This window comes from Podarcis melisellensis, assembly GCF_964234715.1.
Source record: "Podarcis melisellensis genome assembly, chromosome: 16".
Classification (NCBI taxonomy): domain Eukaryota; kingdom Metazoa; phylum Chordata; class Lepidosauria; order Squamata; family Lacertidae; genus Podarcis; species Podarcis melisellensis.
Window position 1 is genome coordinate 9,480,420 of NC_138533.1, and position 23,975 is coordinate 9,504,394.

At 50.9% G+C, this 23,975-nt stretch overlaps 1 protein-coding gene across 5 annotated transcripts; it reads right to left on the minus strand.

Moving 5' to 3' along the window:
• Window positions 1-658: 658 nt before the first annotated feature.
• Window positions 659-23,906, minus strand: DCST2 (DC-STAMP domain containing 2). 5 transcript variants are annotated; one of them, XM_081891440.1, is made up of 15 exons: window positions 23,734-23,906; window positions 20,977-21,147; window positions 19,054-19,155; window positions 16,800-16,994; window positions 14,374-14,439; window positions 12,899-13,112; window positions 11,468-11,625; window positions 9,848-10,012; window positions 9,530-9,697; window positions 6,448-6,548; window positions 5,297-5,427; window positions 4,646-4,773; window positions 3,697-3,790; window positions 2,436-2,720; window positions 659-853 (listed from the first exon to the last, which is right to left on the minus strand). In XM_081891440.1, exons 2-15 carry the CDS (start codon window positions 21,131-21,133, stop codon window positions 757-759), a joined length of 2,061 nt encoding a protein of 686 aa, XP_081747566.1. In that variant the 5' UTR covers window positions 21,134-21,147; window positions 23,734-23,906; the 3' UTR covers window positions 659-756. The 5 variants fall into 5 exon arrangements, with proteins under 5 accessions (XP_081747566.1, XP_081747564.1, XP_081747563.1 ...); XM_081891438.1 differs by lacking the exon at window positions 23,734-23,906 and adding an exon at window positions 22,148-22,782 and having other exon boundaries at window positions 659-850; XM_081891437.1 differs by lacking the exon at window positions 23,734-23,906 and adding an exon at window positions 22,148-22,780.
• Window positions 23,907-23,975: the final 69 nt, after the last annotated feature.

A 23,975-nucleotide genomic window follows, 5' to 3' on the forward strand; every position in this document is an offset into this window, starting at 1 on the left:
ACGCCGCAGGGTTCGCAGGATCCAGAGGGGAAGATGCTAAGCGGTGGATTCAAATGGCAAGAAACAAGATTCTGACTAAACCTTAGGAAGAACTTCTTTGACAGTGGGATGGAGCACCTTGGAGGCTGGACCAGGGGTCAGCAAAGTTTTTCAGCAGGGGTCCGGTCCACTGTCCCTCACACCTTGTGGGGGGCCGGACTATATTTTTGGGGGGAATGATCGAATTCCTATGCCCCACAAATAACCCAGAGATGCATTTTAAAGAAAAGGGCACATTATACTCATGGAAAAACACACTGATTCCTGGATCGTCCGTGGGCAGGATTTAGAAGGCGATTGAGCTGGATCCGGCCCCCCGGCCTTAGCTTGCCTACCCATTTGGTGGACTCTCTGTCGGACGTTTTCAAACAGAGTCTGGACAGCCATCTGTCAGATTCTTTAGCCGCGATTCCTGCACTGTGCAGCCACCGAGAATGCTCAGTCCTCACTGGACTGATTTTAGGGTATTTCCCCACGTCCCTTAGGCTTTTCCTAAATACTTCTTGGGTGTGTGTGAAATTTTGGCAAACCTCAGGATTCCCCTCTGCAGCCCCGGACCGATTCCCTCCTGCTTGCAGGTGGTGCAGTTCTGGCTGCGTAAGGACCAGCACACCCTGGCTGTATATTGAAAATAGAAGGCACTGATACCTAATTTATTGCCATACATACTTCCTCTCTTTAAGGGAGGTGGCAGAGCCTCATTCTCTGTCTCGCTCCCTACTTTTTTGGGGCAGACCTCTTCTCGCTTTTCACCTCCTCCAGCTCCTCGCCGCTGCTGGTCTCCACTTCCTTCTGGTAGCCGAAATCGAGGCTGCTGGAAGGCAGGGAGAAAGGGATGGGTGATATAGGAGATCTCATTTAATTTTAAGTGGTTTCATAGCCTCACTTTTCCCGCTCGCCTGAGGTGCTCGAAGCTGCTCACAAAGGGACATCTTAAAAATGAGACAATCTTGGCAGAATAATTTTAAGAAATAGACAAAAGACAAGCGAGAAGATGAGGGGTTTTTTTTTTTACTCTTTGGGTCAAGGTTTGCCTCTCACACCACCTTCTGGGGGGGCATGTGGGGGGGGGCAGAGCCAGAGGCACATTGGGCGGAGCATTCCAGTTGTGCAGATGTTAGAGGCTGCTACAACTATGCACACAACTTCCCCCATGGCATCCAACAACACCTGGAAGGTCTGAAGCTCCCCATCCCTGGGGTATTCTCTGCTGTTACGAGCTGTCCGGCAGGCAAGAATTCAACAGGTGCAGTTGCGGCCTTGGCATGCCACCTGGCTGGGCCACAGTGCCGCCGGTTGACTGTGTGTGTGTCCCACAGCTGCTATGGGCACAAAACAGTGTTTGGGATGAACAATGGTGGCTCTGCTTTGGGTACAGAAAGTCCCAAGTTCATTCCTGGCATCTCCAAGCCAGGCTAGGATAGACTCCCTATCTGAACCCATGAAAAGCCACTGCTTGCCAGTGCGGGACATCCTGAGCTAGATGAAGCAACGGTCTGGCTCTGCAGAAGGCAGCTTCCTGTGTTACTGTTTTGATCAGTCCCAAACCCTGAGGACTGGGATCTTAAGTTTTATCTCTAGGGACAAGTCCCCAAAGCTGGAGCTCCCAGGTGCCAGCGCCCCAGTGGGCTGCAAGAGAACTGCTGCCAGTCAGTGTAGACCAGGACTCAGCAAACTTTTTCAGCAGGGGGCTGGTCCACTGTCCCTCAGACCTTGTGGGGGGGGGGGGCGGACTATATTTTGAAGGAGAAAAAATGAACGAATTCCTATGCCCCACAAATAACCCAGAGATGCATTTATTTTAAATAAAAGTACACATTCTACTCATGTAAAAACACGCTGATTCCCAGTCCATCTGTGGGCAGGATTTAGAAGGCAATTGGGCCGGATCCAGCCCCTGGACCTTAGTTTGCCTACCCATAGGAGGAGAAGGAAGAATCTAGGAGAAGGAAAACTCTGGTGCTAAACCTCTGCCACCTTGCGAGATAATAGCAGGAGAAGAAAGGGCTACAGCAGAGGTCAGCAAACTTTTTTAGCAGGGGGCCGGTCCACTGTCCCTCAGACCTTGTGGGGGGCCGGACTATATTTTGAAGAAAAAATATGAACGAATTTCTATGCCCTACAAATCACCCAGAGATGCATTTTAAAGAAAAGGGCACATTCTACTCATGTAAAAACACCAGGCAGGCCCTACCAATAACCCAGAGGTACATTTTAAATAAAAGGGCACATTCTACTCATGTAAAAACACGCTGGTTCCCGGACCGTCCGTGGGCCAGATTTAGAAGGCAATTGGGCTGGATCTGGCCCCCGGGCCTTAGTTTGCCTACCCATGGTGTAGACAGTATTGAGCAAACAGTGTGGTAAGGTACCTTCCCACGATGCCTTGCCCTCACCTGGATGTCGACTCTGAGGAGCCATCTTCCTCAGAGCTGCTAGATGTGTCATCGTCATTGTCTTCTTCGCTGCTGCTGCTGCTCCCTTCCTGCTCCTTCAGCTGCTCCAGGATCTTCTTGGCCAGTTCGGGGGGTAATCGGCGGCAGCCCCCGCGCCCTTTCACGGCCCGCTCGATCCGCGCCTTCAGCAGTCGCCGCTGCTTCTGGCGTTCCTTGTCCGGCGACCCGCTGAGCGCCTGCACTGCCTTGGTCCACAGAGCCATGGCCTCTTCGTCACTGGAATCCCTGGATGAAAGCAAAGGGCTGTGTGGCTCAGTGAGCGGAGCACCTGCGCTGCATGCAGGGGGGGGTTCAGGTTTGACCCCCTGGCATCTCTGGGGAAGGCACCCTGCCCCAAAGTCTCAAGAGCCAATACTGGCCAAGAGGGACCCCACTTGATGTGAGGTGACTTTCTATGATGGGCAGGTTTTTTTGTTTTTATTTTTACATCCATATCTAAAAATGAGAGGGAGCTCAAGGCGGCATACGCTCCTCAATAGCTCAGTCGGTAGAGCATGAGACTCACAACCTCAGAATTGTGGGTTTGAGCCCCACGTTGGGCGAAAGATTCCTGGATTGCCAGCGGTTGGATTAGATGTCCCTCATGGTCCCAACTCTGCGATTCTACAATTCTATGAGGTAGGTTAGGCTGAGAGGCTGTGACAGGCCGGGTCACCCAGGAAACATCGTGGCAGAGTGGGGATTTGAACCCTGGTCTCCCAGGCCCCAGTAGCGTAGCGATGGTTGCCAGTACCTGGGGCAAGGCAAGTATTGCGCCCCGTAACCCGTGGTTCCTGTCAGGGCCAGATGGCAGCAGCAGAGAAGGGTCTTCCCTGTGGGGAGAAGGAAGCTGCGGGGAGGTCAGGGGCTGTTTATTTTATTGTTATTATTAGTTTCATGAAAATTTTACACTGCTTGATTTTTTTAAAAAAATCAATATGTTTTTTTTTTCTTTTGAAATTTTGCCGCCCCCAATTTTGCACCCAGGGCAACAGCCCCACTACTCCACTGCCAGACCCTACCCCAGTGCTCTAACCACTACGCCACAGTTCCTTTGCCCTGGTTTCAGCACCAACGAACTGTAAGCTCTAAATCATTTCATCACTCTTCTTTGCCTGCCTGCGTGGAGAGGCGCTGTAGAATTAGCTTCTAGAGAGGCTGGCATTATTTACTAGGGTGCCCCCAAAGTGAGGACGATGGAATCACGAAGTTTCTCACTCACACCTCCTCGTCCATGTCTCCCTGGTAGGTTAAGGGCGCCATGCAGATGGAGCACATGTTGTCCAGGAGTTTGTAGCAGTCCGGACAGTAGATACCTGTGGAGAAGGGATGGGGAGAGTCATGTGGCGTAAGGGGAGCCAGGCTGGGATACCTTTATCAACCCTCAGAGTGGGCGGGGCCAGAAACAAAGGTGGGAGGAGCAATGGCAGAGTGGGAGGAGCAATATAAGGTGGTTCAATTTCCACACACCCCTCTCTGTACTCTTATCCAGGCAAGATCAGGGTGTGAAGGCAAGGCAAGTGAGGGGTGTGGCCTGGAGAGAAGGGGTGTGGCCAAGGATGGGGGTGTGGCCTGGGGAGAGTCCTGAGGGCCAGGCAGACCGGCTTGGAGGGCCGCATTTGGCCTCCTGGACTGTGTTTTCCCACTACTGCCGTACAGATTTTCTGGGAGAGAATCCCAAGGGTTACATACGGAAACTTTTTCAGCTCAAGACATGGGCGTAGCCCGCTGCCGCACCGCCCCCCCCCGCCACAGCCAAAATCAAGTAAATAAATAAAAATACTTAACTAAAAGTGGACAGAGCAAAGGGTATAAATTTCACCTGTTACAACAAGCTAGTTCCTACCCTCATTGCCACGCACCCCGCCCGGCTCTCTAGTCTCCGTCCGAGCAAGTGAGAAACAGGATCAGAGTTCAAGGACACAGTCTGGCCAGGCAAGAACATGCAAGGAGGGTCAGGAACGGGCTTGGTGAAGGCTGTGGCCTGGGAGCGCTCCAGATACAGAGGCTTGGAGGCCTGCATCAGCCTTCTGGGCCTGCGGGTGCCCACTCCTGCGGCAGCCTCCAGTAGCTCCATCCTGCACAACGTGATCTACTCCACCCTCCTTTTACAGCCATTCTGGGCCTCGCCTTTGCCCCACAGCCTCCCTCGCCCCGCCCCGGCTTCCAACCTCGGCATCCCTGCGAACTGCAGGTGACAAAGTCCTCACTGTCCGTGTCCTTGCGGATCTTCCCGCAGCCCATGCAGTAGGACTCGTGGACGCCCAGTTTCTTGACCAGCCACGAGCACAGCCGAGACCTGTGGAGGAGACCCATGAGGGATGTCTCTTTCACACGCACACAAACACAATGCACTGTAGGTCAAGATTCTGCAAAAGCACCACCAGTCTCTGCTTTGATCTGTGCGCAGGTGAAACGTCGTTGTTTTGATATATATATACCACCCTCATTCAAGCATCCCAGCTGCTACTGGCCACAGCTTCCTCAACCCTATTAGTACCACCTGTCCTTTACCAGAAGGGCCCTGGGCAGGTGACACCAGTATAAAATAAAGCATTAAAATCAGTGTGAAACAAATCAGAATCACAACTAGAGTGTGTCCTGAAAATATAATTCTCAAGTGTAGGATGATGGATAGGTTTTATTTCCTGTGCCCTGGCCAGAAGAAAAAGGATATCGGATGGAGAGTATTTCTGATGACGACAACGACACAATTGTTTGTCCAATGTTTTTGACTGCAGCTCCCATCAGCCCCTGCTGGCACAACCATCATAGACTACAACTCTTTCCTTCCATTGTCTGGAAAAGGTTTGGGGGCTTACTTAGCTGCGAGGACCAACAAAATGTTGGTGTGGCCCCCGTCTGCGGAGCGGTTCCTCACGGCCTTTAACACGGCTTGGGCCAGCCCCGTCCTTCGAGTCAGGATGGTGTTGTAGAGGTAACAGGTACGCTCCTAAAGGATCGTTGAGGGGAAATAGGATCACTGGGATGAGTGGGAGACCAGGCGCCCAGGGAATTAGTTGGGGTGAAGGCTGCATGCAGAAAAGACCAGAGTTGAGGTGGTCAGGTGGCTCAGAGGGGGTGTTGTGGTTAGCGTTGCAAGGGACCCCCCAAGCATCATCTACTGCAGGCATGTTCAAAGTCTGTTTTGGGGGCCTAATCCGGCCCACCGGTTGGCTTAATCTGGCCCCTATGATAGTTTATTTCCTGGGTTAAAATCCTAAAAAACCTCAACAACTTTGTTTGGCCCCCGCAGCCCTTCACTTCATCAAATCTGGCCCACTTTGAAAAAAGTTTGGGCACCACTGATCTAGGGTAACCCCTCCAATGCAGGAATTTCAACTACAGTGGTACCTTGGGTTACATACGCTTCAGGTGACAGACTTCGCTAACCCAGAAATAGTACCTTGGGTTAAGAACTTTGCTTCAGGATGAGAACATAAATTGTTAGCAGCGGAGCGGCGGCAGTGGGAGGCCCCATTAGCTAAAGTGGGGTTTCAGTTTCAGGTTAAGAACGGACCTCCGGAACGAATTAAGTACTTAACCTGAGGTACCACTGTAAAGGTAAGGTAAAGGACCCCTAACCATTAAGTCAAGTCGCGGACGACTCTGGGATTGCGGCGCTCATCTCACTTTACTGAACGAGGGAGCCGGCGTACAGCTTCTGGGTCACGTGGCCAGCATGACTAAGCCGCTTCTGGCGAACCAGAGCAGCGTACCAAAATGCCGTTTACCTTCCCGCTGGAGCAGTACCTATTTATCTACTTGCACTGGTGTGCTTTCAAACTGCTAGGTTGGCAGGAGCAGGGACCGAGGAACTGGCGCTCACCCCGTCACGGGGATTCGAACCGCCGACCTTCTGATCGGCAAGCCCTGGGCTCAGTGGTTTAGACCACCCGCTTATTAGCCTACCTGAAGCTAAATTCCTCCCCGATCCAAGGGTGTGTGTGTGTGTGTGTGTGTAGTCACTCACCTGTTCACGCGAGGGATAGTACCAAGCACACACGACCCGCCGCAGGCGCTGTATGTAGGTACCGAAGATGGCAATGAAGAAACAGACGCCGTACATGAGACCTGGGAGACGGGTGGTTGGGAGGCATGAAGAAGCAACACCACTTAATTATCTACCTACTTGGCACATTTAGATCCATTCTCCCCCACCCCCAGGGCGTGCATGGTTCTCTTCAGTTAATCCCCACATCAACCCTGCGAGGCGGGTTAGGCTGAGAGGCAGCGACTGCCCCAAGGTCCCCCAGTGAGCTTCATGGCCAAGTAGGGATTTGAACCCTGGTCTCCCCTCGGTCCTAGCCCGACACTCTAACCACTGCCCCACACTCTTCTATCACTTGGTGAATCCTGGGAACTGTGGTTTGTTAAGCCCCCTTGCCGGAAGGAGGCTTACAAGGCGCCATCCAACCATCTCAGGGACTCCACTCCAGATTTGTGCAGGGTTTGCTCCTGAGCCTTTTCTTCCCTCGAAGATATCCCACAAGGCAGCAAAGGTTTGGGATCAGTGTCAGGAGTGTGTGCAGCAGCCAGGCCCTGTGACCTGTAGGACTTTGCAGAACTGGGGCCTTCCTAAGTTTGTTCTGAAGAGGCAAGGTGTGGCCACACAGGTGAGGCCGATTGGTAACTCACAGCACCTGGTGGCAAGTGCCGGGAAGGGATATAAGGTCAGCATTTCCCTTTGGCTCTTTGCCACAGCAACACGCTCCCTGCCTTGCTGCGTTTGGTTCCTTGACTCCTTGCTTCTTGATCCTCGGACCCCTGACTTTGTGACTCCTTGCTTCTTGATCCTCGGACCCCTGACTTTGTGACTCCTTGCTTCTTGATCCTCGGACCCTTGGCTTCTTGATTCCTGGCTCTCTGACCCTCGGACTCTTGGCTTCCTGACTCTCCTTCCTGCTCCCACCCCGCCATCTTGCCCCCAGTCCCGATGTCCCCAGCCGGGACTTTGCTCGCCCGTGAACCAGACCATGGCAATCAGAGTTTTCCTTCTCCTAGGTGGGCTCCCTTCCCAGGTGGACGAGCCCCACCTGCCCCTCACTTCCCTCTACAGCAGGTGCAGAAATCACCTTCTTGACCGCTGGGCCCATTCCTGGTCTTGTCCACTCAATCCTTCAGAGCCTGTCTTCACACGCAGGGGCATTCCCTAACTCACCCAGGGTTTGTGACCCATTGGCTCCCTTCACTTGGTTCAGCCTGTCAGTCGAAGCTGTTCCCTGGGGTGTGGCCGCCATCTCATGCTGACAGCTTCTAGGAGCCACAGGTGAGAGCTGGGTGCAGGGTGGGGACCCAAGGTGGACAAACTAGCCCAGAAGGAGCCCGATGTGTCCCCCGCCAGAAGTACTATCCTCTCCCCTAACACCCCGTTGCACTGTGGTACCCTTGCGGAACATTTCCTGCACTGTGCAATTCCAGAAGCAGCCACAAGAGGCTGGTGCAGAGCTTTGAGCTTTTAATGGGCGATTCCATGGACCACAGCAGTTCAGGGAATCTCCCTCTCCTCCACTTTGCCACTTATCAGTGGCGTAGCGTGGGTTGTCAGCACCCGGGGCAAGGCAAGTAATTTGTGCCCCCTAACCTGTGAATTTGCGCCCCCTAACCTGTGAATTTGCGCCCTTTAACCCGTGGATTTGCGCCCCCTAACCCTAACCCTCAGATGTTGCGCCCGGTGCGGCTGGCCCCCCCCTGCACCCCCCACGCTACGCCACTGCCACTTATTATTATTATTAAATTTTATTTATACCCCGCCCTCCCCAGCCAAGACCGGGCTCAAGGCAGTTAACACCGCTATAAAAGCACTTGATTGAAATACAACTTAAAAAAAGATTAAAATGCAACATTAAAATGCAGCCGCATTTCAGTAGGAACTCAAATCAAAAACTTTTGGGGGGGATGAAAACGTCAATCTTCACCAACTTCACTGTTATGAAGTTCCTGGCGTGCTTTCTTCTGAGCGATGCAGCTTAAACATCTGTATCCCCCATCAAGTTTCTTCCCTGACGTTGGAGGCCAAGTCTACCTTGCAGCTGGACTTGTGGCCGCAAAATCCCATCGGGACCTTTCAAGTCCGCCTTTCACCAACCTGGCTGGCACCTTCCAGATGTTTTGGACTACAACTCCCCATCAGCCCTGGGCAGCGTGGCTGTTGACTGATGGAACTTGTAGTCCACAATGGCCCGGCTGCCTGGGGCTGATGGGAGATGTAGTTCAAAACATCTTGAGGGCGCCAGGTGGTGAAGGTTGCTCCAGCCCACAACCTTAAGGCTTCCCCTCCCACAACCAGTCATAGAATGGCTCTGGCTGTCTCTGGTGCCACCTACTGCTGGCCTCCCCGTGCCCTCTCAGCGCCCATCAGCAATCACGCGACAGCAGAGGTTCTCAACCTTATGGGGTTCACGGATCCCTTGACCAACTACATTCTTTCTGCGGCACCCCTGTGGAAAGCCCCGTTGTGGCGTCCTTGCCTGCAGAGCTGGCAGACTCTTAAAGTAAAGGTAAAGGGACCCCTGACCACTAGGTCCATTCTTTGCCGACTCTGGGGTTGTGGCGCTCATCTCGCTTTATTGGCCGAGGGAGCCGGTGTACAGCTTCCGGGTCATGTGGCCAGCATGACTAAGCCACTTCTGGCGAACCAGAGCAGCACACGGAAACGCCGTTTACCTTCCTGCCAGAGTGGTACCTATTTATCTACTTGCACTTTGACGTGCTTTCGAACTGCTAGGTGGGCATTAGCAGGGACCGAGCAACGGGAGCTCACCCCGTCGCGGGGATTCGAACTACCGACCTTCTGATCAGCAAGTCCTAGGCTCTGTGGGTTAACCCACAGTGCCACCTGCGCACCTTAGAGACCAACTAAGTTAGTTATTGCTATGAGCTTTCGTGTGCATGCACACTTCTTCAGATACACTGAAACAGAAGTCACCAGACCCTTATATATAGTGAGAGGGTGGCTCTGGCTCCACCTAGTGTTGGACCTCCAGCCCTACCAGTCCCCAAAGGCAGCACCAGCCCCCACCGGGGAGGAAGCCTTTCCCAGTCCCCCCAGTTACCAATGGTGATGTAGCCGTCGTAATCGGGCTCCGCCGGGCGCAGGCGACATTTCCGGGACAGCACGCTGACGTTGCCCCTCTGCAGGACCTCGAAGGCCGAGACCATGTCGCGGTACATCTCGCCGGTGTAGCCCGTCCCGTTGACACTGACGCTCATCGTCACGGGGGCTGCGGGGAGACGCGGCTCAGGCCCTGATCTGAACAGTAGCTATTATGTCTGAATCCCAATCTCCACCCATAATTGGTGCAAAAACAGATCCACCTTTGTACTCTTTTGGCAGGCTGCACAACAGACCACCATCCCACCAGTTCTGTTACCTCTTGCAACGATTTCTCCATGCAGCAGATATCGCACCAAGTCCAACAGCCAGAAGACGGAAAAATCGGCGATGATTAGCAGGACAGCAAGGGTCAGTTGGCGGAAGAGGGAGACGATGGCCAGCGTGTAGCGGAGTTGCTCTTTGCGGGGCAATATGAGCGAGGCTGCAGAGGAGGAAGCAATAGCGGCTGGGTGGACTCAGGGCCACATTCACACCATTTAAAGCACTACGGTGTCCCTTTAAACCACCATCCTTCCCCCCAAGGAATTCTGGGAGCTGTAGTCTGTCCGGGGTGCTGAGAATGATTAGGAGACCTCCCTATTCCCCTCACTGAGCTAAACTTTGGAAATTGACATTGTGTGTAGCAACCTTAACACACTACATTTCCCATGATTATTGGGGGTGGAGCTATGCTGTTTAAGGTGGTATGGTACTGCTTTAAATGGACAGTCATACCTTGGGTTATGAACGCTGCAGGTTGTGCGATTTCAGGTTGCAGACCACACTGAACCCGGAAGTACCGGAACGGGTTACTTCCGGGTTTCGGCGCTCGCGCATACACAGAAACACGAAATGACATCACGTGCATGCGCAGAAGCAGTGAATAGCGTCACATGCATGCGCAGATGCGGCGCTTCAGGCTGCGAACACTGCAGGTTGCGAACATGCCTCCCTCACGGATCACGTTTGCAGCCCGAGGTATGACTGTACAGTGAAGATGGGGCCTTGGTGTGTAATGCATTAATAATAGTAGTAGTAATAATAATAATAATAATAATAATAATAATAATAATAATAATACCCTGCCCATCTGGTTCAGTTGCCCCGGCCACTCTGGGTGGCTTCCAACACACATAAAAACATAATGAAATGTCAAACATTAAAAACTTCCCGATACGGGGCGGCCTTCAGACGTCTTCTAAAAGTTGTAACAAAACAAATTTCCTTCCAGTAGCACCTTAAAGACCAACTAAGTTAGTTCTTGGTATGAGCTTTCGTGTGCATGCACACTTCTTCAGATACACAGGTGTTCTGTTATTTTCTTTTTTGGGTCTGTCTTGCAGCAAGTTCTCTCTGGGTATCAGTCTGGCTCTGTTGATCTGTTGTCTAACTTCATCTGCTGGGTATTTTAGTTCTAAAAAGGTTTGCTGTAGATCTCTTAGGTGAGAGTCTCTGTCTGTAGAATTGGAACAGATGCGGCTGTAACGTAGTGCCTGGCTATATACAATGGACTGTTTGGGATGTTTGGGATGGTAGCTAGAGGCATGTAGATATGTTTGTCGGTCAGTTGGTTTACGGTATAAGGTGGTGAATGCACACGAAAGCTCATACCAAGAACTAACTTAGTTGGTCTTTAAGGTGCTACTGGAAGGAAATTTGTTTTGTTTTGACTATGGCAGACCAACACGGCTACCTATCTGTTTCTAAAAGTTGTGTAGTTCTCCTATTTATCTGATGGAAGGGCATTCCACAGGGAAGGCGCCACTACTGAGAAGGCCCTCTGCCTCGTTCCCTGCAGCATACAATTTCATGTTTCCACCCAACACCTCTCATTTTAGTGAATAATTTCCGGAGGCCAGAATATCCAAGCTGGATCTTTCTAGAGCTGCTGCCTTACTTGGACGGATGTACTTGGTACACTCCTTCGCAGACAACGGCAGGACCGTGGGCTTCTTGTTCTTCCTCCTCATTGCATCCATCTCCAAGAACGGCTTGGTGATGAAGATGTTGTCAAAACTGTCCTCGTGCAAATAATGCTTCCGGTACAGCAGAGCCCTGTTGAAGTCAATAAACAGACATTTCCGTGTTGCTTTCACATGAGAAAGGCTGATAGGTTAGCTCAGCAAGTATAAGAAGATCGCTGCTGGAACAGGCGAATGGCCCATCTAGCCCAACACCCTGCTCTCACAGTGGGACCCGAGCACAAAAACACTCTGTTCTCCTGCAATTTGCAGCACATGGTCTAAATGTCCTTGTGGCGATCACACAGGGTCCCTGGACGTTTAACAGTCTATTGATTCCTGTGCCACCACTGTGCTCGCTTCCCCACTGCCACCAGCCCATTAAAGGTAAAGGTAAAGGGACCCCTGACCATTAGGTCCAGTCGTGGCCGACTCTGTGGTTGCGGCGCTCATCTCGCTTTATTGGCCGAGGGAGCCGGCGTACAGCTTCCGGGTCATGTGGCCAGCAGGACTAAGCCGCTTCTGGTGAACCAGAGCAGCACACGGAAACGCCGTTTACCTTCCTGCCGGAGTGGTACCTATTTTTCTACTTGGACTTTTTGGTGTGCTTTCGAACTGCTAGGTTGGCAGGAGCAGGGACCGTGCAACGGGGATTCGAACCGCCGACCTTCTGATCAGCAAGTCCTAGGCTCTGTGGTTTAACCCACAGCGCCACCTGTTTCCCCTACCAACCCGTTACTCTCGGGCAAAACACTGAGTCCGGACAGTTGTTAAAATTCAACCAAATAAACAAATTTATTTTATAAGTATTGACAAGTTTATGGTTTCTCAGAAAATATTCTTCTCAGTTTCTTAACTTTAGTTTCTTTACCGGCCTATACCTTCCTAATACCTTCTGACTGATTATCTCAACTGTTTGACTGACTCCTCTTAACAGATTCTCTCACATCAGACTAGCCCAACCCACAGACTTATCCTCTCCCTCTCTTCTCTAACACCAGACTGACTTCTTAACAACTCTAACTCCTCCCCTTGGGTTCCTATTGGTTAGTCATTTCACAATCAGTTAACCCTTTCCTTATGAACCCAGTATGATGTCACACACCTAGGAGGGCAAACGCCACAGTCCTCCCAACCAATCAGGGATCACATATCAAATTGAACTTAGCAGTGGTGTTTAGCCAAATGGAACTTATAGAGGTGAACCTCCAGAGGTTGTTGGACTCCATCTCCCCTCAGCCCCAGCTATTAAAGCCAATGGTGAGGGATGATGGGAGTTGTAGTCTACCACCGCCTGGTTCCTTAGCCCTGCCTTAGGAATAGCAAAGAAGCTCCTCGCTCCTCTTTGCCTCCTTGCTCTGACTCACTTGACGTAGAGGTACAGAATGACCAAGGTAGACATATAGCCAAAAAGCCCTACAGCCTCCTTCGCAGGCTGCAGGCGCTTGGAGACGTCCTCCATGATGTCAAAGGCGACTTGGGACAGGCTCTTGCTGGCATTGACGGTCACGTCGTAGTGGTGCACAGCTGTGATGTTGAACTCGAACTCGTGTCGCACGCGGTTCAGCACAGCCACGACCGCTGGTGGTGCATATTGGGGGAGAGGGGAGGGCAGGGTGTGAGAACAAGGGTGGCTACGTTTATACCACAACTCTAGCGGGGGCGTGAATCGCTTTGTTAAAAGGTCACGTTTTGGCGACTCACAGAGCCACAAGGCTCTGTTTAATCGCACAGTGAAACTGAGAATGCCTGTATGTATATTAAAGGTAAAGGTAAAGGTACCCCTGCCCGTACGGGCCAGTCTTGACAGACTCTGGGGTTGTGCGCCCATCTCACTCAAGAGGCCAGGGGCCAGCGCTGTCTGAAGACACTTCCGGGTCACGTGGCCAGCGTGACATCGCTGCTCTGGCGAGCCAGAGCCGCACACGGAAACGCCGTTTACCTTCCCGCTGGTAAGCGGTCCCTATTTATCTACTTGCACCCGGAGGTGCTTTCGAACTGCTAGGTTGGCAGGCGCTGGGACCGAGCAGCGGGAGCGCACCCCGCCACAGGGATTCGAACCGCCGACCTTTCGATCGGCAAGTCCTAGGCGCTGAGGCTTTAACCCACAGCGCCACCTGCGTCCCTGTATGTATATTACTAAGGGTTTAACATTGGAATATTCCACTGAAGCATAGTGAAGCTCCCTGAGCTCTAACAGGTTGATAATTAACTGCTGGTGTTCTCTGCTAGCTTTATCGCAAGTGTTTAACCTTAGATCATGTGAGGGGTATTGGATTGCAAATCACCACCTTGAAGGGAGTTGCCTGTTAGTCTTTCTCTGGAAGCCACAGGGAGCAAAGGATGTGGTAATGATGCAATAAAAACTGTCTCAATATGAGAGATGGAAAGCAGAATTCACCCCACTGGCTCTGCTGTGGCGGCACAGCCTCATCTGGCCTCCCTTCCCCTCCCATCGAGAGAAACAAAGCAGAAGGCTTATTCCATCAGCTTTGTTGGAGGTCCAGCTCCACCAGGCACCACCTGCCTCTGAACTGTGCCCACATTTGGTCGTTAGAGAACACTGGTTTTGAAATCGGTGTCTGGGTTTTGGTTTTAGTTTTCCTCTGCCCTCCCTGTGCCTTTTACCTTGTGTGTCTTTAAAAAAATAATAATTTAAGAATGCAAGCCTAGGAGTAGGGATTGCCTTGCTTTGATTGTATGTAGGCTGCTCTGTAAGCCTTTTGGGGTACCAAATGCTATGTATAAGTAAAGGTGTCCACTTAAAAACTTAGGGAAAGCCCTGCTGGATCAGACATGAACTGGACAGGTGTTTTATCCCCCAAACTTTCTCCACACTCACGCTCAACAACCTTGTGGCGCAGGAACGGTGCTATGTACTGTGGGATTATGCAGAAGAGCAGGAGGACTGTGGGGGGAAAAGACAAGACCATTAGGAGGGCAGGGCATGGTGGTCTAGTTCTCAGCCGCACACACATTCATTGGCTGGCCTCAGTCACAGCAATATTGATACTCCTAAGCATTAATATAGTAATTCAGTGAGGTCAAAGCATGTTATTATCTCATTCACCCACATACAACAGCCCTCTAAGGTAGGCTAGTATTGCTATTCCTTCTTTTGTCAGCTAATCAGGGCCTGAAAAGCCAAGGAACTGCAGCAATCATGTATCTTGCCAGCACATAACACAACCATAACACACCAATCTCCCCTGCCACAATAGCTCCCAACAATATATTATTAAATGGCTGATTTCTGCGAATCTCTCTGGATACAGCTATACAGCTGCAAACATAACGTTTTAAGTGTGTTTTAAGTGCCTTATACAAATGTGACACTAGATGGCGATGGTGAGCTATTGGCAATATATATTTTAATTTATTTTATTTTTTTAAAAGCATTTTCACAGCATTTCTTTTTAATGTGTCTAGATTCCACCTCTGTCTGGTCTGGTCGGACTCTGGGGCTGAGCTCTGGCGGTGTTTGAGGCTGGGGCCGTGCAGAGATGGTGAAGAAGCACCTGAGTCATGCTAGCTATTTGCCACAGACACCAGTGGTCAAGGCTCACACTAGGATGACGAAGGGGTCAGAGGTTGCACAAAGCAGTGACATGGCTCATGAGAGGTCAAGGGTAATGTTAAGCAGGTAGACGAGGGGCTCAGAGGCTGGTTCATGGACTTTGATTAAGGCCAGGGGTCCCGGTAGGCAGAAACGAAACTGACCAGAGGTCAGGGGTCATCCTAAATAGTGACCAGGCTTGTAGGAGCTATGCCATGTCTATCCTGAATAAGCATAGTTTGTGCTGGTTAGGTCACAAACATTGACTAGACTAATGTGGAGCCATGCTAAGCAGTGAAAAGTCGGAAGAGGTCATAGATCAGGGGTCATGCTAAGCAGAAACTAAGTGAACTAGGGGTCAGGGGTCAGGAGTCACACTGGGCAAGGACTAGGCTAACGGCCTAAGTCATGCTAAACAGAGATTAGCCTAGCAAGAGGTCAGAGGTCACAGTAAGTAGTTGTGATGGCCTGGGACTCGGGCTCGGACTCGGAACCAGAGGAGACTCAAGTCTGCACCGGATCCTTTGCCTCAGGCATCATCTGAACCAAGTCTGAGGCCTGATCCTGAAGAGTCCCAGTCTGCGCAGGTTCCCCTGCAGCAAACACCAGCTGGGCCGAGTCAGGGGCCTGAGCCTGCCCTGGCTCCAGATGCGGGGATGACCTTGTTGCCTTCAGCTGGGCCATCACTTACAGCTGCTCTACTACCTGTTGGGTCAGGAGAGGCTGAGGCAGCCTCTGGGTCTAGTAACCCACCGACGTCTCCCGAGCTGCAGAGACTGAGGTCTGAGAGAAGGAGAGACCTGAGTACTCGCAGGAGGAGTGCTCGCCTTTGGGCGAGACAGGGAGATGAGTCGCCGGGGGATCAGGACCGGCCGTTACCCCCATCAGAGATAAAAGGCTGCTGGACCCAGCCCCAGATTGCGGGAGCAACCAGTCTTTTAAGAGAGGAACACAGAGGGAGAGCTGCGTCTCCAGTAAGAAATGCTAGAAGCAAGGACAGTAGTTATGCGTCTAGGCAATTTACAAAGTCCAGAGAAAGCGGTTTGCTTCAATTGCACAAAATTGTATTCATTTAGCACAGGCATTCCTAGTTCTGCGTCACTATCCGAAGCTGCTCTAGCCGTCTTGGAATTCAAAAATTTGAAAAAAATTCAAAAATTTGTCAAAATTCTAAAATCAAAATCTCGAAATACAAAACAAATCTTCACTGCCTTGGGTCACTGTGAACTCTGAGGGGGGGGGGCGTTGCTTAATCCCCACTACACAATAGAAGAAAAGACCATGCGCTTACCAGGAAGTTCTCTCAGAAAAATACTACACAGCTCAAAATCACAATCCAACGCAATCCTTCGAAAATACACCAAAAATACGCAAAGGTTGCTGTTTGCCAGAACCTGCCTATGATCCTGTGCTTGACCTTGTCTGGCTTGCTGCCTTGGCCCTGTCGGACTGACCCCTTGAGGAACCCTTGCATTTGGGCTCGGACCTGGACCGAGTTACTCGGGTTAACCCTGGGCCCAGCACAGCAGTGACTAGGTTGATGAGAGATCAGGGGTCACGCTAAGTGGTGACAAAGCCAGCGAAGGGTCAGAGATTTGGGGATGAAGGGCTGGAGACAAGGGAATCCCACTGACCGCTGCCCTAGTGTCAGAGGTCAAGTGCAGCCATCGGAGGGGCGGCAGGAGGGTCAAGGGGTTAAAGATCATGCTCACTATTAGCCAGGCCGCAGAGGTACTTGAAGAGCAGGACGACAGAGCAGAGGAAGTAGAGGAAGGGGACTGCCCGCTCGCACGTGTCCTTGGCGTTGTCAAAGAGACGGGTGCACTTCCGGTAGGGGGTGCCCATCTCCTCGTTGCAGACCTCGCCCAGGTTGAGGAGGAAGTACCACACGTTGCGCAGGCAGTGAGCTGCATGGAAAGAAGGGGCAGAGAAGAAAAGTGTGAATTTGACTGTCTGGAGCACGTGCAGAGTGCAGCAGCACCCTGCTAGCAGGATTTGAATTCGTGGCGAGTCTTCCACTGGGCCAGTGGGGGAACTGTTGCAGGAACACACACACACACCCATCATTGTTTGTACAAACACGACACACACACATACTCACGCACAACATATGCAACACTTCTGTTATAAATTCATAAAAAATCAGCCGTACATCGGATCTGTACCGTTCCACTTTTATTTTACACCATGAAGGAAGGACTATCAAAGGGGGAGACTTGACACAAGGCAGCCATAATCCCCAAGCGTACCAACACATCCGCAGTGAGCCCTACCCAGTTGGCATGCCAACCTTGATGGTCCTAGACAGAAGATAATTACACTCACAAAGGACCTGCATATGGAAGTGGATTCAGTACGGACTGAAACAAAGGACAGTGACCAGCCCTTCCCTCTGGAGGCAGGAAACAGTGAACTCCTCTTTGTCCTCAGGAATGTAATCATGGGGAGGAGGAAAGGAGGAACCAGACAGGTGACAAGACACTCAGGTTACCACCACAATTCCTCCCTGAACCCTCCTTTTTGTGATGTGTCAATGATGTAGTCATGATGTAGTTGTGATGTAGTTCTAGGGGTGTAGCATGGAGGATTAAAGGTAAAGGTACCCCTGCCCGTCAGGGCCAGTCGTGACCGACTCCAGGGTTGCGCGTTCATCTCGCTCAAGAGGCCAGGAGCCGGCACTGTCCAAAGTCACTTCCGGGTCACGTGGCCAGCGTGATGAAGCTGCATCTGGCGAGCCATCACCAGCGCCGCACACGGAAACGCCGTTTACCTTCCCGCTATAAAGCGGTCCCTATTTATCTACTTGCACTTGCACTTAGGGGTGCTTTCGAACTGCTAGGTGGGCAGGAGCAGGGACCAAGCAACGGGAGCTCACCCCGTTGTGGGGATTCGAACCGCCGACCTTTCGATCAGCAAGTCCTAGGCTCTGTGGTTTAACCCACAGCGCCACCCTTGTCCCCAATAAAAGTTGGGGTCTTTTGTTCAGGGCTTCCATCTTGTTCCACCTTGTGGCAGATGGGAGTCCTGTCGCGACAGTCTTCAATAAAGATCAAGCCTACTGGCTGCTGTTTTGCTCTGGTATTCCCGGCTGGTGTCCTTGGTTTTTTGTCCAAGGGAGCCCTCAGATTTCTCCATTAACAAAGTTCAAGGTATAATATGTCCTTCTCCAGCTTAGGACCAGGTTACTTGAGAGACGGCCTTATCCCTTATACATCCAGGAGATCACTGCGGTTGCAGCAGGGTCTCTCCTGCAAATCTCAAAGAATTCAGAAATCCACTCTCTCAGAGCAGGGCTTTTAGAGGGCCTGTACCTGTCCTGTGGAACAGTATCCCTGTCCAGATATGACAGGCCCCTCACTAGCTGCACTTCGTGGAAACAACTGAATATATTTTTGTCCTGGCAGGTTTTTCCAGCTGGATAAATGGGTCTTTATCACAACTGTACACTTTGCTTGTCTGTTTTTAATTCTGCTTGCGGAAAGCTCTCCCCAGAGAGACCAACCTGACACCATTTCTTTGTTTATATACCATAGGTCACTTTGAGTTATAGATGCATTAATTATTATTATTATTATTAAATTTATTGGTTGCTTTTTCTTCTTTTTACCAAGGTAACTCGAAGCGACTTTTGGTATATAAACAAACGAATACATATTATTATTATTACATTTAGTTTTTATTACCTGTAAATCGGTTTGGAATGTGATTAGTAATTCGAAGATGATGAGGATGATAATCGTAATAATGACAGTCTCTGTGGGTAAACTACCTGTCTTGTGGTAGGGTGGGGTTAGCCAAAAGCTCTCTTCTCATTTGATCCCACAGGTGATGCCATAGGAAACCCAGCCAGATGGGCAGGCTTTAATTAATAAATAATTATTATAAGGTACAACCCGTTTAGTCCATCTCCTTGGCTTCTCGCATCCCCCCTCCATCCCAACCCATTCTGCGCCCCTGCAAACTCACCCACGTGCCGTACAGAGTCCATGACAGATCGGAAAAGCTTTCGGACGCGGTCACCAACCACTTTTGCTTTCTGAGCGATGTCCTTGATTTTTCGTAGCGCATCTAGGCAGAAGATGTTGGGGGAGAGAGCCCACCTTTAATATTGTTGGTGTCTATTAAGAGCCAAGAACAGTGCCAGGACTGAAGGCGTAGGCAGTGGTGGTGCCGTTCTAAAGCTGCTAGACTCCAATTCCCATCAGCCAGGGTTGCCAGATTTCAGAAAGTAAAATTCCTGCGCTTTCTGGGGGGGGAAACCTAACCCAAAAATAGTGATTCTAAGCTTTCTGAGCTGTTTCCGCTGCTTTTTCCATCATGTTACCATATATCCAGGTTTTCCCTGACATTTTGCCAATTCAGCAAAATTCCCCTCTGACGCCATTTTTACACCCAAAAACCAAGACGTGTCAGGAATTTTCCTGATGTATGGCAAGCCTACACCAGCCCATGTTAGGACGGTTAATGGTTAATGAGGATGTTTGGCATGGAGAAAGTAGATAGGCTGCCTCGTCAACACCGTTGGGCACCCAAGGGAGCTGAATGCCTGGAAATTCGGGACAGATAAGCACAGAAACTAAGGAATATGCTCCAAAAGGAGGCAGTGATGGCAACCAACTTAGATGGCTTTAAAAGTGGATTCAGCAACATCACGGAGGCTAGCAACTGCTACCAGCCACAGTAGAGATGTTCTGCTCCAATGTAAGAGGCATTCGTGTGCCTCTGAATTACCAGTTTGGTGCTGCTGCACTCTGTCCTGCTTTGGGGTTTACCGGATGCATCTGGGGGTTGTTTGATTGTGTGTCTGACTGTTAACCAGAAGGTTGGTGGTTCGAGCCCACGTAGGGATGTCTGTGGGCAGGATTCCTACACGGCAAGGGGGTTGACCCAGATGCCCCTCAGGGGTCTTCCAACTGTACAATTCTGTGATTCTACGATTCATTTATATTTTGTTATTTGTTCATTTATTGGATTTATATATACTGTCCTTCATCACAAGATCTCAGAGCAGCTGGCAAGATCTTTCCACCAGAAATTTGTGCGGAACCACACACTAGTGGTGGCCGATGTCAGAGACAAAAAGTGGGTGGGGACACGGAGGTAAATATTTCCTTTGCAGAGCGCAACTAAGGCAAGCAAGAGGCATTCTTCTTCCTCAAGGGAGCATGTCAGGAAAAAAACACTTGAGGAGGGTGCGAAGTTGGGCTGCTGAGGGGCGTGGTCTGGGGAGAAGGCGTGGCCTGGGCTGCTGAGGGGGCAGGGCCTAGGGAGAAGAGGCGTGGCCTGGGGAGAATTCAGAGTACAGTGGTACAGTGTACCACTGAGGAAGTGCTGAGCATTTCCCCCTTGCCATCTACACCCAGCACTTTCCCTGTCTGGTGTTACGGAAAAATCTAGGTGCAAGGCTGCTCATTCACCCAGCTCGGGCAGAGCCCGCGGGTCCCTGCGGAATAAAGGAAGGAGTCCAGCCAACAACCGGAGCAAATAGCTATACAGTGGTACCTCGGGTTACATACGCTTCAGGTTACATAAGCTTCTGGTTACAGACTCCGCTAACCCAGAAATAATACCTCAGGTTAAGAACTTTGCTTCAGGATAAGAACAGAAATCGTGCTCTGGCGGCGCGGCGGAAGCAGGAGGCCCCATTAGCTAAAGTGGTGCTTCAGGTTAAGAACAGTTTCAGGTTAAGAACGGACCTCCGGAACGGATTAAGTACTTAACCCGAGGTACCACTGTATCAGACAGAGAGGCCCAGAGGGCCCCATTCAACTCCTGTGGACAGAGGTCTTTTGCAACCCCTGTCTTTCAAAAAATACACTTCCAACCCAACCAGGAATAAAAGTGCAAGGCTGGTGCAAGCAGAGCAGCAACAAAACCCCGTCGTCTCACTGATCAGGGGCTCGCGGGCCCTCTGCAGCATTTCTGCCGTCTGGTTGAGGGCGAGCTCGGCGCCACACGACACGGCATCGGCGCACCGGGTGAAGTTGCGGATGATGTTGGCGAAGGGGCCCTCCATGGCCAAGCCGAATGCCAGGATCAACAGCATGGTCTTGCCTTCTTCTGTAGGGGGCGATAGAGATGGGAGACGGAATAGAAAAGCGTCAGGGGCTGAGTGGGGTCCCTCTCAGGGAAGCCTTTCTCCTCCTGCCCCAGAATTGCAGCTGTATGTCGCCAGCCAGTTCTTAGGCCCTGCCAACAGCACTGAGTGAAGCGCTTCAACAAAATGTTGCAGTGCGGAGTGTGGCTGTTTGCAGCTGTATCCTCTCAGGCCTACCTGGAGATGCCAGGCATCGAAACTGGGACCTTGTGTGTGCAAGGCAGATGCTCTCCCAGCGACATAGCTGTTAACTTACAGATTTGAAAATAAGGGACCAGCAGCCTCGAAAATAAGGGATCAGCAGCCAAAATAAGGGATTTTCCCAGCACAGTTATGTTCAACTTCTGAGCCCCTCCGAGCCAAAGGCAGAAAGCCCAGTCAGCAGCCAAACGAAGCCTCAAGCGGTGGTTCCCACAGCGCAGCAACCCAGCAAAGGGGATGCAGCAAGGAAAACCACCGTCACCTCTCCGCTGGGATGCGCTGAGCAAAGGCGAGTCCCCAGGCAACGCGGCCGATTTGATCGGCACAAGGCATGCAAGCTCCACCCCCTAGTCATTCTTAGGCTCCTTATTGGGTGAGCAACGCAGCCAAGCAACACAGTTGGAGCCTCCCTCCTCCCTGGCCGGCAGGGAGGGAGGGAGAGGAGCTGCTTCCTTTGAAACCCAGGAAATTTAAGGGACATCATCAATAAGGGACAGCAGCGGGACATGGCGCTGGGATAAGGGAGTTTCCCGCCAAATAAGGGATGGTTGACAGCTATGCCCAGCGAGCTACAGCCCTTGTTCTCTCAAGTAACCAGTATTAGGGGTAGGAATAGCCCCCAAAGAATAGCAGCTTTCGCTCTGGGTCGTTCCCCAAAATAGTGGATTCTGTCTGGTTCACGAAGCCACTTCCTACTGCCTGCCTCCAATTCTGTCTGGGGACTGTATTATTTTCACTTGTCTTGGGTTTTTCCACACTTACTTGAGAAGATCTGGGGCAGCATGAGGAGGACGGTAACACGGACTTTGCATGAGAAGGCCATGCCAAGGCCAAGACCAAGGGCCAGGGTGATGGTCGACAGAAGGCAGTACCAGATGTTGTACCCCTGCACAAAAATGACCATTGCCCCATAGGCTGTGGCGAGGACCATGCCCAGGGCAAAGCCACCCACGCTACGGGTCACGGACCGGCCCAGGGTGTCCTTGACCACCCGTGGGACCGGTGGCTTCTTTCTCTTCCTGTTTCGACCCCCACGCGGTGAGAAAATAGACAGGAGACCCATGGCGGTGATGGCTTCAAGGAGGCTACCCAACAGAGTACTGCATGGACCAGAGCAGGGGGCGTTCCGTGGTCTCCGTGTCTGCAATGGGTTTGGAAGTGTGTCTGGTAAAGTCACAAACCAAAAGAAACCTGTGTTAAAAACTTATGGGGTGGTAAGATATTTGGAATGGTGGAACCAGGAAAGGAGAAAGTCTCCAGTCAGTGTGTTATTGTCCCACCAACAACTACACCAACGTTCCTATTTGAGGTCTGAAAAACCAGTACACTCGAGATTCTGCTAGACTCCACACATCACATGTCAGATTTTGTCCCTAGCCCCACCCACATTCTACAGTAGCTCCTCCCATCCATTGCTGGATCCTCTATTGACTCCACCCTAGCCACGCCCACATTATGTACTAGCTCCACCCATCATCTGCTGGATCCTCCATTGACTCCACCCTAGCCACGCCCACATCCAACACTAGCTCCTCCCACCACTTGCTGCATTCTCTGTTGACTCCACTTTAGCCCCACCCACATTCCACACTAGCTCCTCCCAAACCTCCTTGCCAAATTCTGCCCCAACCTTGCCCCTAGCTCCACCCACTTTCTGCCCTGGCTCCTCCCATCACTTGCTAAAAACTCTTATTTTCAGATTCTACTGCAAGTCTGCCCCTATCCATTTATTTAAGCCCTGCCCTGATTTTGGGTGACTCCCCCTAGCCCAGCCTTCCAGCATTACACAGAGAATATGAAATTTGTGAAATCAGTGTTTGACAACTTAAATCAGAGGGACAAGCCAGGAATTGCTCTACAACTTCAGAGGATATCCTTTGAAAGGGCATTGCTAATAATAATAATAGTAATAATAATAATAATAATAATAATAATAATAATAATAATAATAATTATTATTATTATTATTTTATTATTTATACCCCGCCCATCTGGCTGGGTTTCCCCAAATGCTCTGGTCAGCTCCCAACAGAACACTAAAAACAGAATAAAACTTCAAACGTTAAAAACTTCCCTAAACAGGGCTGCCTTCAAATGTCTTCTAAAAGTCAGATAGTTGTTTATTTCCTTGACATCTGATGGGAGGGCGTCACTACTGTGAAGGCCTTCTGCCTGGTTCCCTGTGGTTTCGCTTCTCGCAGTGAGGGAATTGGCAGAAGGCCCTCGGCGCTGGACCTCAGTGTCCGGGCTGGACAATGGGGGTGGAGACGCTCCAGGTATACTGGGCCGAGGCTGTTTAGGGCTTTAAATGTCAGCACCAACACTTAGAATTGTGCTTGGAAACCTACTGGGAGCCAATGTAGGTCTTTTAATGACTGGTGTAATATGGTCTTGGCGGCCACTCCCAGTTACCAGTCTGGCTGCCGCATTAACCCAGTTTAATCAATTCAAATCAATTCTACTCTTGTAACTTAATCAACATTGCTTCTATTCATCCAATGATCTCAATAGATCACCCAGCAGAGCTGAAATTCTGAGAGAGAAGGCGATGCATTTTTCCTGTCCCTTGTAAACACACTTTGCATGGCAA